Consider the following 19,460-nt stretch of genomic DNA (forward strand, 5'->3'; position numbering starts at 1 on the left):
GAAACCTTTGTGGATCCATACACTAATGAATTATTAGTGACTTCAGTTTTCTGTGCTTGAAGTGCATCTGAAAATATCTGAACCATTGAAACCACAGGATAAGACTCTGAATTCAGCCACGGGATATTACCAGATAGTTAATATTGTTACACAGCATTTTCTTAAATCTTTAAGAACAATGTCTAATATTTATCATATGGGACAGACAGCTGCAACATCTTAAGTCACCATAAAACAGCTAGCTTACAATAACTTCAGACTTTAACAAGTGGCCTTAGAATGGTAAATATTGTGTTTTTCATGCGATATAGTTTTACTTTAGACTGACAAAAAATTGAATTCTCTTCAGGGCTGAGAGGGTGGGTCAGGCCAAAGTCCCTTTAGTACTGTTGCTCTTAGGCCTGCCCATTCTTCCCCAGCTGAAAAGACCTTCTAATCAGCAGCAGGGGAAACAAAACCATATTCTACAGCAGTGGGTTTCAGCCTTTTTCTTTCTGAAGCCCCACCCCCCCCGAACATACTATAAAAACCCCCAAGGCCCCCAGGGGGCTCCAGGGGTGTGCCCTGCAGGGTGCCAGCCACCAGGTGGGGGCCCTCAGGTACAGGCCTAGTTTGACATCTATTTGGGGGCAGGGCAGGACCTGTTGGAGCAAGGGCCAGCTCCGCACAGCAGGGCTCAGGGAGGGAGTGCCACCTCCACCTCCTGACTCACCTCAGCAGGCCACCCAGCCTGTCTGGATTGGAGGGGAGGGGGACACAATGAAAAATTATCAAAGGGGGGGGCGGGCTCAGCTCAAAAGGCTTGAGAACGGCTCAGAGGGCAGGTAGGGGTTTGCTAGGAGCTGTGCATAGTGAGGGGTGTAGCTCAGGGTGCAGGGAGAGGGACAGCTAAAAGCTGTGTACAAGCAGAGGGGGAAGTCAGGGTGCAGGTAAGGGGTCAACTAAGGGCCATGTGCAAGCAAGAGTGTAGCTCTGGGTGCAGGGAGAGAGGTAGCTAGGGGCTGTGTGCAGGGAGAGGCCTTCCCCAAAGCTGATGCTCCCTGATGGCTCTGCCAGCCCCGAAGCCGGTTACTCCCCCCCCCCACAGCTCTTACCAGCTGTGCAAGTAGTCAAAGGGGCTGGGAGCTAAGAAGCAGCCACAGCCCTGGGCACCAGCAGCGGGAGACAAGCCAGAGCAGCAGCCACCCCACATTGCCCGACTCTGGCTCCCCGCCTCTGACAGGCCAGGGGCTGGGGTAATTTGGGGGGTGGGGGTGCAATACCTCCCCATGACCCCCTGCAACTCGCCCTGTGAGCTCAGGGCTTCTGCCCCACAGAACACTGAGGATCACAGACCCCCCTGAAACTGGCTTGTGGCCCCCTACCTACATTCTGTGTCTACGATCCCTCCCACAAGTCCTGCTTTATACTAGCTGCTGATTCCTGCAGCATTGAGAGAGGTACAGACAAGTACTGAAGAACTGAGTTTTCCAGCTAATTACAATGTTTTAAGTGTTATAAGTAGGTAACATTAAGATTCTCCTCTCTCCCTGCCCCCATCTTTCCTGCTGCTACAGAATTTCAGGTCCACTGTGGCACAGAAAAACACCTCTCTCCACTCCCTCCTACGAGAAATGCTGAATGAAAGTGTATGAAATATGAATATTTAAAGCTATATAAATTACATATTCAGTTACTGTCTGCAAAAGAAAAGAAAATATATAGGGACATTCAACAAAAGCATGGTGGGATTGGTATTCAGTCCTTAGGGAATCAAATTTAATTTTTCTATGTATGTATTGCTGCACTAGTTAAATGGTTAACTTGTTCATTGTTCTCTGTTCACCAATATCCAATGACTGAACTGTTCAGGTAAGTTTGATATTTAATTGCTGCAGCAGCACAGGGGAACACTCACATTCTATTTGTGTGATCAGAACAATAGCACATTTCTCTCTCATATGGAGGCTTATGGACTGATTTCTGGAAATGCTGAGCACCCACAGCTTCCAAGAAAGTCAACTGGAGAGGCTCAGCATATCTGAAAGTCAGCCTAACAAACACTCTCTCAATGAATGTAAACACTGGGACTCTACAGCAACTTCACCATACATACTAAATAACAGGTAAACTTTGCAAAAAAGTTTATTTAATTATAAAAACAAAATTACCTTCACTAAGCTGATCAATGGAAGTTTAAGTGAGAGGATGCAAAGAGCTATCATTAGGAAAACTAGCAGGGGGTAACCGTGTTAGTCTGTATCTACAAAAACAACAAGGAGTCTGGTGGCACCTTAAAGACTAACAGATTTATTTGGGCATAAGCTTTCGTGGGTAAAAACCTCATTTCTTCAGATGCATAGAGTGAAAGTTACAGATGCAGGCATTATATACTGACACATGGAGAGCAGGGAGTTACTTCGCAAGTGGAGAACCAGTGTTGACAGGGCCAATTCAATCAGGATCCATTATCTACAGCCAACCCCTAAGATACAACCGAATTTGCTCCAACCCCTCAGACAGAGACAAACACCTACAAGATCTTTATCAAGCATTTGTAAAACTACAATACCCACCTGGGGAAGTGAGGAAACAGATTGACAGAGCAAGACGGGTACCCAGAAATCACCTACTACAAGACAGGCCCAACAAGGACAATAACAGAACACCACTGGCCATCACATATAGCCCCCAGCTAAAACCTCTCCAGCGCATTATCCACGATCTACAACCTATCCTGGAAAATGATACCTCACTCTCACAGACCTTGGGAAGCAGGCCAGTACTCGCTTACAGACAGCCCCCCAACCTGAAGCAAATACTCACCAGCAACTACACACACCACAGAAACACCAACCCAGGAACCAATCCCTGTAGCAAACCTCGTTGCCTACTCTGTCCCCATATCTACTCTGGTGACACCATCAGAGGACCTAACCACATCAGCCACACCATCAAGGGCTCATTCACCTGCACATCCACTAATGTTATATATGCCATCATGTGCCAGCAATGCCCCTCTGCCACGTACATTGGCCAAACTGGGCAGTCCCTCTGCAAAAGAATAAATGGACACAAATCGGACATCAGGAATGGTAACATACAAAAGCCATTCAGTCTCCCTGGTCATTCATTACAGATTTAAAAGTCACTATCATTGATCAAAAAAACTTCAGAAACAGACTTCAAAGAGAAACAGCAGAACTAAAATTCATTTGCAAATTTAACACCATTAATCTGGGCTTGAATAGGGACTGGGAGTGGCTGGCTCATTACGGAAGCAGCTTTTCCTCTCCTGGAATTGACACCTCCTCATCTATTATTGGGAGTGGACTACATCCACCCTGATTGAATTGGCCCTGTCAACACTGGTTCTCCACTTGCGAAGTAACTCCCTGCTCTCCATGTGTCAGTATATAATGCCTGCATCTGTAGCTTTCACTCTATGCATCTGAAGAAGTGAGGTTTTTACCCATGAAAGCTTATGCCCAAATAAATCTGTTAGTCTTTAAGGTGCCACCAGACTGCTTGTTGTTTTAGGAAAAACATGCAAGTCTGAGATACTGCTTCTACCAGCTGACATAGGAGGAAGATATATATATATAAAAGGTGCATGTAAAAAGAAGAAGCTGCTAATGTTTCACAATCAGTAGACGACTGGATGATGTCAGAATTTCAGCAAGACCCTCCAAGCCATTTCTGTTCCCACCAGATAAGGATTTATTCGAATAGGCAGCTTTCAGTAGTAGCAGCAGTTCAACAGGTTTCAAAGTAACAGCTGTGTTAGTTTGTATCCACAAAAAGAACAGGAGTACTTGTGGCACCTTAGAAACTAAAATTTATTTCAGCATAAGCTTTTGTGGGCTACAGCTCACTTCTTCAGATTCTCAACAATGGGCTCACATCAAGCAACTTGCAGAAGGTGCTTATTTTTAAGAAAGCAATGGCCTCTGTCTTCAAATGACTGCCATTCCCAGGAAGGAGTAGAGACAGGGTAGCTGACTGGGAATTGGGGGGAGGGGGGAGGGGAATTGAAGAGCTACTTGTTACAGATGATATAAAGTTAAAAGGGGGGTGATTTGAAACAGGGGAATTTCTACCTTTTTGCTTTCCTTCTGTATAACTACGTGTTCAGTTCCCATGAAAAAAGATTTATTCCTGGGGGGACTATTTAGATGTTTTAGAATATTGTCTTTCCCCACACCACCATTCCTCCGCTTCCCCACACATTTTATAGATACGCCATTCTTCAGGATGTTTGTCAGACACCACATGTATATCTTGCATGTGCTCAGCACTCCCTGTCAAGTTCTCACAGTATGCACACACAGACTGGGAATTAGGAGATCTGCTCTATTCCTGGTTCCACATTCCTGTGTGACTTTGGAGAAGCCACTTAATTTCTCCATACCTCAGTTTCCCTATCTGTAAAATGGAAATACTACTTTACTGGAGTGGTGAGAGAGTTCATTAATATTTGTGTATTTCTTAGATACTTGTGTGACCAACTGACACTATCCTGTAAAATCCTGCACAAATTTTAGGTAATTAAGATTGTTCAATAAAGTTTAAATTAAACCTTACTGAATTAGAAATAATACCTATTACTCCTGGGGGAATTCTGCACCAAAAAATTGAAAATTATGTGCACAATATTTTACAATTCTGCAAAATTCTGCATATTTTATTTGCCAAAATAACACTATACAATACACTAGTTTCAATTATTTTGTTAATTTATTTCAAAATACCTATCAGCAATTATGTCTATAACAACAGATACAAAAAATTTCCTCCAGGAGTAAAGAGTCAAGGAAACCCCTATGACAAATCAGTTCCCATTTCTCTGCCCTCTCCCCCCAGAGCCCAGCAAGGGGTCCACACACCACTTTCCCCAGAGCCCAGCTTTGCCCCTCCCAGCCCAGACAGTCTCACTCCCTCCCCACCAGAGCCCAGCAGTGGAGCCCGAGCCCAGACACTCGCACCCTCTCCCTCATGGACCCCAGGGATTCAGAGGGAGAAACAGCTTGATGCTAGGCTCTGGGCTTGTACGGAGTTTCCTGTATGCCAGCGGTTCTCAAACTGTAGGTCAGGACACCAAAGTGAGTTGCAACACTGTTTTAAAGGGTTCACCAGGGCTGGTGTTAGATTTGCTGGGGCCCAGGGCCGAAGCCCAAGGGCTTCAGCCCTGGGTGCAGGACTCAGGTTATAGGGCCCCCACCTTGGGCTGAAGCCCTTGGGTTTTGGCCCCACTGCCCAGGCAGGCTCAGGCTTTACTACACTACCCCAGGAGAGGGGACCATTTTTTCTTTTTTGGTCAGGAGGCAGTCACGGAGCAATGAAGTTTCAGAACCCCTGCTGTATGCCCACACATGCCCAGAAGGAAGGAGGTGAATTGCAGCTGCCAGGAACCCTCCAGCTCCCGCTCCCTCCCCCTCGCAATGTCTATTTGCGAGCTGAGCTCTGCCGGGTCCAATACTCCCTAGTGGCAGCCAGAAGCTTTGCAGCCCATTTCTGGGAGGGGGAAGAAAATTCTGTGCAAAAAATCATGAACTTCTGCACTAATTGTGCAGTGGCACAGAATTCCCCAAGAGTAACCTATTGGTAACATAGTAAAAATGCAACTGTGTATGTGCTGGCATAGCATTGGATGTACCTTCTATAGTAGGGAGGAGGAATGCTAATGAACTTCCTCTATTATCAGCCTTTGAAATCTCCCTGTACAGATATTCATAACTAGTTCAAACTAGATTCTCCAGAGATCAGCAAAGAAAAGATTTTTGGGATAAAAAGCTTGAGTTTAGGCTGCCTGAGGGCCTTCTTCCTGATCCAGCAATTGGATAGACCCCAGGGTCCCCAGAGACTCCAATCCTTACAGGAAGGATTGAAATGACTTGCTACTGAAGCCTCATAAGACTGTGTTCTTGATCAGGGCTGAAGCTGTGAAACTTGTAAACCACAAGGACTCCCCTAGGTTGGGGGGAGGGGAGGGAGATTTGAAGGACTTATCCTGCTAGAATCCATGTTAGAGCTGGGATGAACTCTGGTAAGCTTATTAGCATGCATGTAGGTTCTTTTATTCTTTTAGTATGTTTTCTCTGTAATTTTTTTTACCTTGCTTGGAAAACTGTGTGGTAATTTATATTTAGGGCTGTCGATTAATCTCGATTAAGTCACACAATTAACTCAAAAAATTAATTGTGATTAATCTCAGTTTTAATCGCACTATTAAACAGAATACCAATTGAAATTTATTACATATTTTGGATATTTTTCTACATTTTCAAATATATTGATTTCAATTACAACACAGAATACAAAGTGTACAGTGTTCACTTTATATTTGATTTACAGTGCAAATATTTGTAAAGTGATAAAAAATAGTATTTTTCAATTCATCTCATGAATACTGTAGTGCAATATCTATTGTGAAAGTGCAAGTTACAAATGTAGAATTTTTTTTTGTTACATAACTGCACTCAAAACCAAAACAATGTAAAACTTTAGCACCTACAAGTCCATTCAGTCCCACTTCTTGTTCAGACAATTGCTAAGACAAACAAGTTTGTTTACATTTGCAGGAGATAATGCTGCCTGCTTCTTATTTTCAATGTCACCCAAAAGTGAGAACAGATGTTCGCACAGAACTTCTGTAGCTGGCATTACAAGGTATTTACGTGCCAGATATGCTAAACATTCGTATGCCCCTTCATGCTTCGGCCACCATTACAGAGGACATGCTTCCATGCTGACAATGCTCATTAAAAAAATAATGCATTAATTAAATTTGTGACTAATTCCTTAGGGGACAATTGTCTGTCTCCTGCTCTGTTTTACCCGCATTCTCCCATATATCTCATGTTATCGCAGTTTCAGATGATGACCCAGCATATGTTGTTCGTTTTAAAAACACTTTCACTGCAGATCTGACAAAATGCAAAGAAGATACCAGCGTGAGATTTCTAAGGATAGCTACAGCACTCGACCCAAGGTTTAAGAATCTGAAGTGCCTTCCAAAATCTGAGAGAGAAGAGGTGTGAAGCATGCTTTCAGAAGTCTTAAAAGAATAACACTCTGATGTGGAAACTACAGACCCAAAACCGCCAAAAAAGAAAATCAACCTTCTGTTGGTGGGACCTAACCCAGATGATGAAAATTAACATGCGTCAGTCCGTGCTGCTTTGGATCGTTACTAAGCAGAACCCATTATCAGCATGGACATGTGTCCTCTGGAATGGTGGTTGAAGCATGAAGGGACATATGAATCTTTAGCCCATGTGGCACATAAATATCTTGTGACGCCAGCTACAACAGAGCCATGCGAACGCCTGTTCTCACCTTCAGGTGACATTGTAAACAAGAAGCGGGCAGCATTATCTCCTGCAAATGTAAACACACTTGTTTGTCTGAGCGATTGGCTGAACAAGAAGTGGGACTTGTAGGCTCTAAAGTTTTTCATTGTTTTGGTTTTGAGTGCAGGGGGTTTTGTTTGTTTGTTTTTTTTTTACATAATTCTACATTTGTAAGTTCAACTTTCATGATAAAGAGATTGCACTACAGTACTTGTATTAGATTAATTGAAAAATACTATTTCTTTTGGGGTTTTTTACAGTGCAAATATTTGTAATAAAAAATATAAAGTGAGCACTGTACACTTTGTATTTTGTGTTGTTACTGAAATCAATATATTTGAAGATGTAGAAAACATCAAAAATAATTAAATAAATGGTATTCTATTACTGTTTAACAGCGTGATTAATCACACAATTAATTTTTCTATATCGCTTGACATCCCTATTATTAGTAGCAATACTTTTATCAGTCTCTGAAGAGAAAGCAAGCAGGTCTGTTTAAGGAGAATGTCTTTACTGGGAAATACACAGTGAAGGAGGGGAACTGTACAGCCTGGAAATGTTCCAGTCAGAAGGGGGAGAGACTCGTGTCTCCACCCAAGAAAGGCAACAGCTAAGAAGCTGGAAGCCTGAGAGTGCGTGATCCTCCTGGACCACTGAGGGGAAATACAGGTATAGTTGCCCTGAACTGACACACTCAGAACTTAGAAAATACAGAAGTCTAGAGTTACAATACAAAACCGCATATTACATACAAATCCCCAACCTTTGGGAGTATTTTTATTAGCAGATTATATTTGTGAAACACAGTGAATTTTGAAGCTAATTAGGTTAACTGTTTTCAGCGTAAAATCATTTTGAAGAAGCTCAGCACCTAAAATCATTGGTTTGTGAATTAAAGTTCTTTCACAAGAAATCCCAAAAATACAAAAGGTAGCAAAAAACAAAACAAAAACAAAAAACAAACAAGGTCATTTGTTGCAAAACTCTCAATATTCAGACAGCATCTGAATCAAAGTAATTGATGTTACAAGTTCTAAAATTTTAAATCCAGTGAACATAACTAAAAATATATATTGAGAAGGAGTTGTATTCTTTAGGGTACGTTTGTTTTAAATTTGCATGAAAAATACTGTTACACTTGCAAGGGATGTAATCTATTTTCATCAATGCACAATTCCTTACTGGCAACCTTGCTTACCATCAATAGTAATAAGCCATAGTTTAAAAGAACTAATTTCTTGCTGTGGTTCCTATTAAAGAAGAGGATGACAGTACTATGAGATCTATAGTTCTGAGAAGTATTAAGAGGGAGTTCAAAACATTTCATGGTACCTGATTTTCCATTTAAAAAAAAATTCTTCCTCCCTTACTTACAGTATTTAAATGCTATTGACTAAAACTAAGTAGATACATATATTTTTAAATGGAAAGGGCAGGCCCTATTCACACTCAAGTATTTGCCACAGAGATGGCTATAGTAGTACTATATTTTTATGACATTTATGCTTTGCAAATAAAATGCACAAATTGCTATCTGGTTCAGCATTAAAAAAAAAACTGATCCTCTGATACGTTGGACTAGATATATTGAGAATGAATGTGTGTCCACTATCAAATGACTGAATCCATATATACAGGTTATCACCATGCGTATTGGGGCAGCTGCAGCCAAGCTGATCCCTCATGTAACCTGCATGTTCATTCTTGAAGAGTTCATATGGCTCAGTTCCCAAATGGTAATTGTTAAACATCCTGCCAGATAAAGATAAAACCATAGGATAAACATTTGCTTTTGTTGGCTTTTTCTCCTAAGAAACTGAATCATTTAGAGCTGTTCAGTAGGGCCAAACCTTTCATCCTCAACTAAAAAGATGAATGACCGACAACACTATGTGTTGTTTGCAATACAATATGGCAAATTCTTTTTTTTAAGATCTACATTGGGGAGTGGTCAAAACTTTCATTAACCAACTGAAGTCCACAAACCAAGGTGTTGTTTCTTTTAAAAACTCATTCTGAATTGATCAAATAATTAAAGCATATTAAATTACGTGTATACATAATGTCTAAAATTAATTTCTTCACTTACAATGAAAGTGCTTCAGACACACTGATTTTGCTAGACCTCAGGAGTGAGATTTTTTTCAAAAGCCATCAGTGTTGATCTAACTTTACTCTGATATCAACAGTAAAAAACTTTCATTGACTACAACAAGGCAGAGCTAGGCCAGGGCTGAGTGTTGTTGAAAGATCCACCGCTATTAACTATTGCTGGTAATTAATTTTAAGCAAAACAGATTATATACTGGCATTTGCATACCAAAGTCATGTGCATATTAGAAATACCCAACCCAGATATTATCCCTATCAATTTCAATTGACAACTAGGAGTTTGAATCAGGCCTGGTTTAGTATCCAATGCCCAATTAAGTCAATGGGAGTCTTGCCATTGACTTTAATGGACATTGGATTGGGCTCCCAATCCACAAAATATTTTGTGATAACATGGAAGTTCTCAGCTTGTTCTTCACAAAAACATTAATCCTAGCAGACAAGGAATCCTGCTGTTCCAAAATGTAGCATTTTATGTAATTATTTAAAAGCCTGACAGATGCCACAAAATAAGCTAGTGCAGTCGTTAGTATTCTAAGCTGTCACAGAAGATGAAATCAAGCTCAGAAAATTTCCTTTCTGCTCAGATGAGGGGAAAAAAAAAAAGAGTGAAGATTTCCAGTTGAAGGAATACACCCGGGAGGGTGAAAATTATTGAGTTAGGCTTCAATACACTAAATTTTACAGAAAGAATAATTGTAATAAAAACATGTTCTACTCAAATTAAGAGCCTCTTTGCTAGCAAAATTCACAATTTGTTCATAACGTCGCTCTATGGAATGTCACCTTAAAAACACCACCACTCTTACAGTGGAGCTCCTGATGAACTAATTTCAGGTAGATTGACTGGATCCTCTAATTTCTATTTAACTCTTTAAATTGCATTACCTTGCACAAAAGAATGGATTGCTTAAAATTCTATAATTACAGTATACATTTTAAACAGGTTATTAACAGCAGATTTCCAGATATGTAGAAAAAAATATAGAAAAACAGGGCCAAAACAATAGTAATTTGAAACTGCAAAAGACTGATCACCATGCTCAAATAAATGTTGTTAAGCTCAAGCATTTCTAAAACATGTCCCTAAATTTCCAAGATTTCACCATCAGACCTTTTTAAGGAAGTGCTACTTGCTGGTGTTCCATTTAAGTATATAAATTCCTTCCTATGTGCATACCCGCAAGTAATTTTGTTATATTTATCTACACCAGTGGTCCCCAGACTTTTCAGGGTTGTGCCCTCCCTTACCCCTGACCACATCCCCCCCACCCCCACCAAGCCAGGGCTGGGAGCAGGGCTGCTGCTCATGGAGGGTGGGGGCATGGACAGGGGTAAGAGGGCAGAGGCTGGGGCTGGGAATGGAGCCAGTGCCAGGGGCTGAGGCTGAGGGCAGGGCCCAGAACAGAGCCACAACCAGGGGCTGAGGCTGGGGGCAGGGCCTGCAGCTGGGGCTAGAGCAGTGCTAGAAGCAAAGTGGGGCTGGATGGTGTTCCCTCCCAACCACCTCTTGTGGGGGCTGGCCCGGACCCACCATGCCCCCCCCATAACATTCCCCTATGTCTCCCTATGGGGGTGCACCCCACAGTTTGGGGACCTCTGATCTGCAAACATGGCCTTTATATGAAGGCAAGAATTCAGCATCTTGTAGTTTCTAAAGCTATTCCAATCCACTTTCTTCTCAGACCAAATTATAATCCTTGAGAAAATTATTGTTTGAAAAGATCACAATTTAAATAATGCACACAAGACTCTGGAACTGTTGAAGTTTGTTTCAAATTTTAGATATGTGTAGTAGTTTATTGCCAACCATACCGCACATTTTATTTACATATTTTGTCTAGACTGTGTTCCGCAATACCATAAGAAGTTGTCAAGGAATAGTCTATGTGTAGATTTAGACTAGAGTTTGGAACCAAGCAGGACCAAAAACTAATAATTTTACTTCCTCTGTATTCACTAAGGCTGTTCACGGTTCTCAAATGCTATTGCATTTTATAGCTGATTTTGTTGAGTCCCCAAGCTCCACATTGTTAGCTGCCAAGTTCCAGAACCACCAGCTTTTTAGGTTCCTAAGGCAAGGGACAAAGAGTTCAACCACAACAGAGGATTACCAGCAAACCTATTCAATTGGTCCTCACCTATGTAATCAAGCTACCCAACTCATGCTTTTAATTATAACTGTGAGAGAGAGTGCACACATAGGAGTGACAGCAGGGGAGAGAAGAGGCTGGGCCTGGAGTTAGGCAGTATACATACTACAGCAATCAGGTAACAGCTAAGGGACACAAACTTCAGCCAACGCAGCAGCAACATTCAGGCCTAATTAGCTGGGTCCCCGGAGGAGGGGATATACTCAATGGGTAAGATAGCTAGAAAGGGCCTGATCCCCAAACATTTTTCTGCACTCATGTCTCAGCAAGCAAATAGGAGCCCCTGAGCAGCTCCAGCACGCCCAGTACTAGTCTGGGGATTGGATCACCTGACTATTCACAAGTCACAGCTTGCTCATTCACTCGATCAGGGCGAACAGCAAAGAACAGGGATTCAAAATTTCCATGACACCTCATTGCCTGAGGACTAAGCATAATTGCACTTGGGTATGCACAAGTTGCTTAGCATCCTTCTTCTGAACCAAGTGCTTCTGTTCCTTACTTTCCCTTCCTACTCTTAAAGAAGCAGTAACTCAAAAGCTGACTTGATCCTTGTTCCCTCCCCCGCAACTGCCCCCAGTGAAAACAGAAGTGGATCCCTTACTTTCTTCTCTCTCCACCCATTTAAAAAATTAAAAAGATTAAAAACAGAAAAGAAAACCAAGCAGAGTTTGGGCCCTATTGTTCTTCTCTTCCCTATTAAAGAGAACTTACTCCCTTTCCTCTCCCTCCACAACATAGAAGGCATGACTGTGCCTTCTTGTGAAGGTCCTTCCCGACTTAGGATCCTCTGTCACCACAGCTTTTGCAGGCTTTGTGAACTGCTCTGCCCAGGGCTATTAATTAAACCTTGGCCATGGAATTGGTTGCTTTTTCAGTACCTTCTGACAGGAAGCAGGTTAGGGAAATGGAAAGATGTGGTCTCCACAACAGAGACGCCTTCACTAATTAAACCCACCATATAATTCAGCCCCAGGATATGGCATCCAGCTGCACAGCGCTGCAATTCAAAGATGTGAAATGATGATTTTATATTTCCTTTTCCCAACTGATATGCTCCGAAACACCCCTTGCAGACATTCAGCTTTAGCCTGTCTTACTTTACTATGTCAATATAAGAGATTTTAAATGTTATGTTTCCAAGCTAGTGGTAAATAACTGTTCTGTTGGAAACAATTTGAGATGATAGTTGTATATATCCTGTTAAAGATATTTTCATTTACTTTAAGAAGGCAAGCATGCTACAGTAGTTTCTTCCCTAAACCCCTGCAGCACATATACAAAGAAGGATAAGTGGAAAACTAAATGTGCTGATTAGTATGGGAAGCAGACCACCCATCCTTGGTGTTCATAGTACCGCCACATCTTGTGAATTAAGCCTCTGAGGTCATTGTGCCTTTGAAGACAACTTCCTTTAACTCTACCTAAGGGGGGAAAGGTAGTTAGCACTACTGTTTGATGACACTGAGTTTTGTTATATAAAGGATAATTTGTATGCATTTATTATAACCCTCATTATGGAAAACTTCAATTATTTACTACAAGCTTCTGTTTCTCAAAAGAATTCATTTGAGCCTGAGGCTCCCTATGGCAGTACTAAGGTCTTGTCTACACTTAAAATGCTACAGCGGCACAACTGTAGCGCTTCAGCATAGACATTACCTACGCCTATAGGAGGGATTCTCCCATCAGGGTAGGTAATCCATCTCAAGCGTGGCTGGGACTGGGGTCAGCGCCTGTGGCCAGTGCCTACCACTGCGTGGAGGGACCCCGGGACTGGAACTGGGGGCCAGAGCCTGCTGTCCCGTACCTGGAAGCAGGGGCCAGAGGCTGCAGCCCCACAGCTGGAAGCCAGGACTACATGGCCATAGCCAGAGGGGGGCAGTACATGCTGCCCCACGGTCGGAGCCCGGGGCCGCACAGCCAGGTTCCTGAAGTCCTGCTGCTGGAGCCTGCTGCCCAAACTCCCTCCCCTCCCCCCCCCAAATGTGGGTCATGAACTTATCTTGCTCCTGCAGCATTGTGTCTCACCTCTCTCCAGAGGCAGTGCAGGGCGGCGCATCCAGGAGCAACAAGGAGGAATTCAAAGGGCTGATGCTTTGCCTCCCACCATCACCACCCAGGAGGCAATCATGGCCACATGAAAAGCCCCTGGTGACTGCGTGCGGCCACGGTGGCCATGTTTGAGAACACTGCTCTGTCTAGTGGCTGCTGCTCTTCCATTTACTGCAGGTTCTCCAAGTCTGTAGACATCACTGCATCAGTTACACATAGGTCATATTTTTGAGCATTTTGCAACTATGCGGTCTACAAACTTTTTAAATGAAAGCTAGGATTTAGGTTTCATAGTATGACCCTGCAGTTGGAGCCACAGGCAAGGGTCTATTGTAAGTATACCTAACCTGGCCCTGATCCCAAAGGGCATCTAAAGCACAATTGTGAAGAGCAAGTTAGATCTATGCCCCCTTGCACAGAAAATGGTGAAAGATTTTATTCAGACAAATTCTGGGACCGTTTGTCATAACAGGCACTAAAGTATATTTATGGGTTTGTACTATCTGATTCAACTAGGCTGACACACCATTAAATTTATTTTTATTTTCAAGGAATAAAAAACCATTCTAACATGCAGGTTTTAATAGTTGTGTTAAAAGCAATTCCAACAAACAATTACTGTTTATCGAAATATGCTTGTCCAGGAAATTGTAAAAGTAATATTACTACAAAGTAACTGAAGAATCTGAATTTAGTGTACAGCAACTTGTTAAGCTAAATTATCTTGTTGGGAGAACATGCTTTGGCTCTCAAATCAACTTACAAGAATTATCATTTCTTTAGGAAATTAACTAAACTAGCCTAGCAAAGTTCTTCTCACCCACTTGCCTGAGTCAAGCAATTGTTTTTAAATGGATGAATAAATTATTATCCCTCCCTCTCTCATCATTATAGACTGGCAGGAGAGTAAAATTTGTACCCGGAAGGATACGTTTTCATGGCAATTCTGCAAGCTGAACTAAAAAAGAAAAACGAACTGATTTACAATAAGGTTATTGTAAATCAAATCACTCTGTTATATCTCTATAACCTGGACTAGTACTGGTCCAGGACCAAATACCTCAAGTCTCAGAACACTAGTATTTTTTCCTACAGCAATTTATTTTCCTGGTCAGCAAATAAGTCAGACATCTGTTGGCCACTGACTGATATAAAAGACGAGTCCTTCAAGAAAGGTTAGAGACAGCACCCTGGTAGAAGTCTCAACACCCTTTTTCTTCTTGGCAATAGACATAACAGAGGAGGTTGAGCTGCTCAGCAAGGCATTGCCCAGGGAAATCATTTGTGGAGTCCCCAGACTCAGTTCTCCTCTTATCTTTAACTAGTAGGTCCTTGATAAAAACCTTGTCAAATCCTGACTAAAGCTGCAGGTTGTGATCAAGGAAGATTTTTTGTGGGCAAATATATAGATATGTTAGACATTTTATTACAAAGCATGCATATGATTTTATAATACTATACAAATACTGTAAGTGACATCAGGAATCACGATTTCCTTTTTGTTTGGTTTAGTCAAAAAGCCTCAGAGCAATTAAAAAAAATATCCCATAGTGGCTGAGTGCCATGCAAACTGCATAGATGGGCATACACACAGTTTCCTAAAAAATGAAGTCCTGTCTACTTTGCATGGAAATTAAAGATCACATAGTACATTATATAGCATTCCCAGTGTCTTGGGCCAAGATTTCCCTACCACTTCCTGCTGTACTACGGATCAGTTTTCTTCCAACTGTGGCTTTATTTCATGTGTGCTGATGCCATATTGGTGCATATTCCAAACCTTGACCAATTTACTTACAAGTTATACTCTTTATCCCTATCTATCTATTCTTCCTAATTCTGGTCATTTCAATGTTGACAGCATCAGAGTATGCAAAATTTTGGGCTCTGGTATCTCTGCCTCTTCAGTCCTGCACAGTATGGTTTTTAAAAAAAGAAGAAACTGAAGGAGATGTTACTTCTGTCAAAGATGCCAAAATAGCTGTGTATTCCTGTCCTTTTGATGGCATGATAATTGAAACTAAGGCCACTGTACTGATGAAAAATGCTGAAGAACTTAGGAATTTCCACAAGGGAGAAGAAAATCTAATGGATGAATGTGATACAAGATCAGGCCTCATTCTACACACAAGTACTCTCATATATGATTTCAATAGGATTACTCACATGTGTAAATTTAAACACATGTAAGGGCTTGTTCATATTATAGATTTGTGCAGTTGCAGTTAACATAGCAGTAGCTACATCAACACAGACCTCCAGGATAGATGTGCTGCTCCAATGTAAAATGGGGCTTGCACCCATTCAATTTACCCATTTCCAACTTGCAGTAGTGCACTGCATCTACCTTGGGGGGTTACAGTGCTGTCAGCAACGTAACCACGTTAGTGCAGCTACTCTGGTGCAAAAATCTCAGGAGCAGGAACCTGTAAGGTTGTGTCTACACTGCAGCTGTTATGCCTCTCAGCCTGGGTACACAGCATTGCACTAGCTCTGCTCCCCCATGCAAGCTAAAAAAGGACATTGTGGCTCAGACTCTCAAGCCCTCCCAACCCACTTAGTCCGAGCTCATGTGGCTAGCCTGAATATCTGCCAGGGCTTCAATGTCCACATTGCTATTTTCTGTGCGCTACCTCCAGCAAAGCTAGCATGAGTCTTTCAATGCAGCCAGAAGACTTGTTCCCAGCTGCAATGTAGATATACCCTAAGTGTTTGCAGGATCAGGGCCTTACACCTGTTCTGTTAATTAGCACAATAAAGCCCCTGAAGCCTCAAATTCAACACTATACTTAGGCACATACTTAAGGTTTGACAAGGGGCTAAGTAGCTTGCTGAATCAGCACTGCTGTTTGTAAGCTCTTCACAGCATAAGACATCCTTTACCTTAGGAAAACACTAACACACTGTGGGACCTAATGAAAACAAATAACACCAGAACCCCCGTAATGAAATTTTGTCCTCAGGCAGAACTCCCAAAGAAGCCAACAGGAATTTTCTACAGTAAAATCTGAGTAACAACTGCTGGATTTGGCCTATTGTCTGTAAGTCACTCTGAAATACTTTGGGAGAACAGGAGTACTTGTGGCACCTTAGGCCTTGGCTACACTCGGGACTTCTCCAAGGGGAATAGCTTGCAGCGCTGCGAGCGTGCGTGCAGCGCTGTAGGCTGAGATTACACTGGTGCTTTACAGCGCTGTACTCGCTGCGCTCGGGGCGGGGGGGTGTTTTCACACCCCTGAGCGCAGCAAGTTGCAGCACTGTGCAGCGCCAGTGTAGCCAAGGCCTTAGAGACTAAAATTTATTTGAGCATAAGCTTTCGTGGGCTACAGCCCAAATAAATTTGTTAGTCTCCAAGTACTCCTGTTCTTTTTGCGGATACAGACTAACACGGCTGCTACTCTGAAACCTGTCATTTTGGGAGGAGAAATTCTGTAAGAGATAGAAATAAGTATTTCTTTACACTAGGCTGAGGTTTAGGAAATAAATATGGGTGTTTATGTTAATATAAATAAACACAGTATCATTACAAAGGCTGAAAAAAAAAAAAAAAAAGCCAAAACAAAAGCACAGATCTCTGGAATTGCTTCAAGGCCTTTCTCTGTGTGAGGATGGGTCAGGAACTCATCACATAATATGAGTATTATCATTTTATCATCCAACATAGTCCGGGGAACCACATCCAGTGATGACCAGGCCTTATCTGTCTCAAGCTGGCCAGGCTGGAGCACCTTGCAGGGATTTATTAATTCAGTGATTTTTACAGTCATACACTGGCTCTGGAGTTTGCAGATGCGCATAGGAGAAGGAGGTATCTGGGCCAAGTCCCAGGCTGAGTTTAAGGGAGCCCCTGGGGAAGAGTCCACCACCACAGACTGAAACAACAACAACAGGGAGATAAAGCAGAAGAGGGGGCCTGAGGGAGGGGGGTTAAATCGAGATCAGGCCCGGGGAGGGGGTTTGGGGCAGAGAGGGTTGGGGTAATGAAACCGGGGCGGGGGTAGGGAACCTCTCCCTAGCAGTGGGGCTGCGATGCCCGCCCCTCACACAGGAGAAAGGAGACAAAGCAGCCTTCATCCGCCAGCCCCCCTGCCCAGGGGGCGGCGGGGCCCCCCAGACACGGGTACCTACCGCAACAGGAGAAGACGAGGAACAGGAGCTGCGCCGGCCGCCAGCCTGGGGACCCTTTTGTGCTCCAACAAGGGGCCATAACACCGCCACGGAGGGAGGAGCTGTAGCCGCCGAGCCCCGCGCTAGAGCCGCCGCCGCCGCCGCCGCGGGAGGGGCCAGGCGCCCCCTCAGACCTGAGCCCAGCGGAGCTGCCTGCTTCGGGGAGAGCTAGCGGCCCTCGCCTCATCCGTCGGCTCGGGGATCCATGAGACGCCGCCGGCCCCGGCCTCCTTCTCGCGCGCTCCGGCGGGGCTCAGTGCAGCTGCGCAGTGGATGGCCGAGCGCATGGATTTGCTCTCCACGGGCCCCCGGACGGGGAGGGGAACCGGCGGCGGGGAGAGGAGCAGCAGCCCGAGCTCCACCCCCCACTGCTGGCCGAGGAGGGGGCGGGGCTTACGGCACGCCCCCGTCTCGGTGCCCTCTTGCTCACCGCTGGCCCCGGGGAGGGCACGGCTCATTCTGGCGGGAGCCTCCTAAAATGTGCCCTGGCCCACAGGAGGGGGCCCGGCTGACGGCCTGGCCCCCCCGAGCAACGCAGCCCCTGCCGCATCTCCCTGCCTGCAGGTTTCAGTCAGCCCCAGGCCACAGCCTCTTGCACTGGTGACAACTGCCCAGCTGAGAGAGAGGAAGGCTCCAGCCTCTTGGCCCTTGCAGATGCTGGCCATCATGTGGCTTATGGCTCGTCTACACCTAAATTGCTGCAGCGGCGCCTCAGTGTGGGCATTATCTGCACCAAAAGAAGGGATGTGCCCATCAGCATAGCTGAGGCAGTAACTAGGCCAACAGGAGAATTATCCTGTCAACCTAGGGCTGGCTACAATGGGGGCGAGGTGGGTTTAACTGTCCCTCGGAGGCGGGGGGGGGGTCACAGTCCTGAGCAATGTACAGTAAAAGCTGTATCTGGCACTTTGCCAACCGGAAAGCTCTAGAAACTGGCATTTCAGGTCTTCATTGAAAGTCTGGTTTATAGTCCGATTGGCGTGGGGCCAGCAGGCTCCCTACCTGGCTCCACGTGGTTCCCCACTAGCGGCGACATGTCCCTGCTGCTCCTACGCGGAGATGCAGCCAGGCAGCTCTGCGCACTGCCCCCACTGGCTTCGCGGCTCCCATTGGCCGGGAACCATGGCCAACAGGAGCTGTGGGGGCGGTGACTGCGGGCAGAAGCAGTACACCTAGCCGCACTTCTGCCTAGGAGCAGCAGGGACATGTCGCCACTTGCGGAGAGACAACTGAGGTGAACCTTGCCTGGATCTGGCACATCTTCTGGGCCAGTTGAACTGATTAGGTCACTTTCTTCTTTGAATGCTTCTACTGGCTCCTCATGTTCTATTGCATCAGATTTAAAATGACAGATTACTTCCATCAAGGTTTTGGATAAATCTGCCTCTTCCCTTGATGAGCTTCATGTGACTCCTATGCCCCCTTGGCTTCATCAAGCACCATTTATTAATTGCAGTAATGCCCATGAGCCCCAGTTATGAACCAAGACCACATTCAGCTAGGTGCACAATACAAAAAAGACAATCCATGCCCCAAAGTTCTTCTCTAAGACAAGAGACAACAGGTGGATGCAAAGAGACAGATGAGGAAGTACGAGGAAATATTGAAACAATATTAGCCAGTAAAACAGGTAGTGATC

General features: G+C 44.0%; 1 protein-coding gene across 2 annotated transcripts in view; it reads right to left on the reverse strand.

Moving 5' to 3' along the window:
- Window positions 1-18,111, reverse strand: part of LRP12 (LDL receptor related protein 12) — a 106,118-nt gene extending 88,007 nt beyond the window's left edge. For both annotated transcript variants that reach the window (XM_034763464.1, XM_034763463.1), the window contains exon 1: window positions 17,783-18,111. In XM_034763464.1, the coding sequence (XP_034619355.1) occupies window positions 17,783-18,008 (226 nt within the window). In that variant the 5' untranslated portion in view covers window positions 18,009-18,111. The remainder of the gene's footprint in view (window positions 1-17,782) is intronic.
- Between the last annotated feature and the right edge of the window lie 1,349 nt (window positions 18,112-19,460).

The sequence above is a fragment of the Trachemys scripta genome, chromosome 2 (genome assembly GCF_013100865.1).
Source record: "Trachemys scripta elegans isolate TJP31775 chromosome 2, CAS_Tse_1.0, whole genome shotgun sequence".
Taxonomy (NCBI): Eukaryota; Metazoa; Chordata; order Testudines; family Emydidae; genus Trachemys; species Trachemys scripta.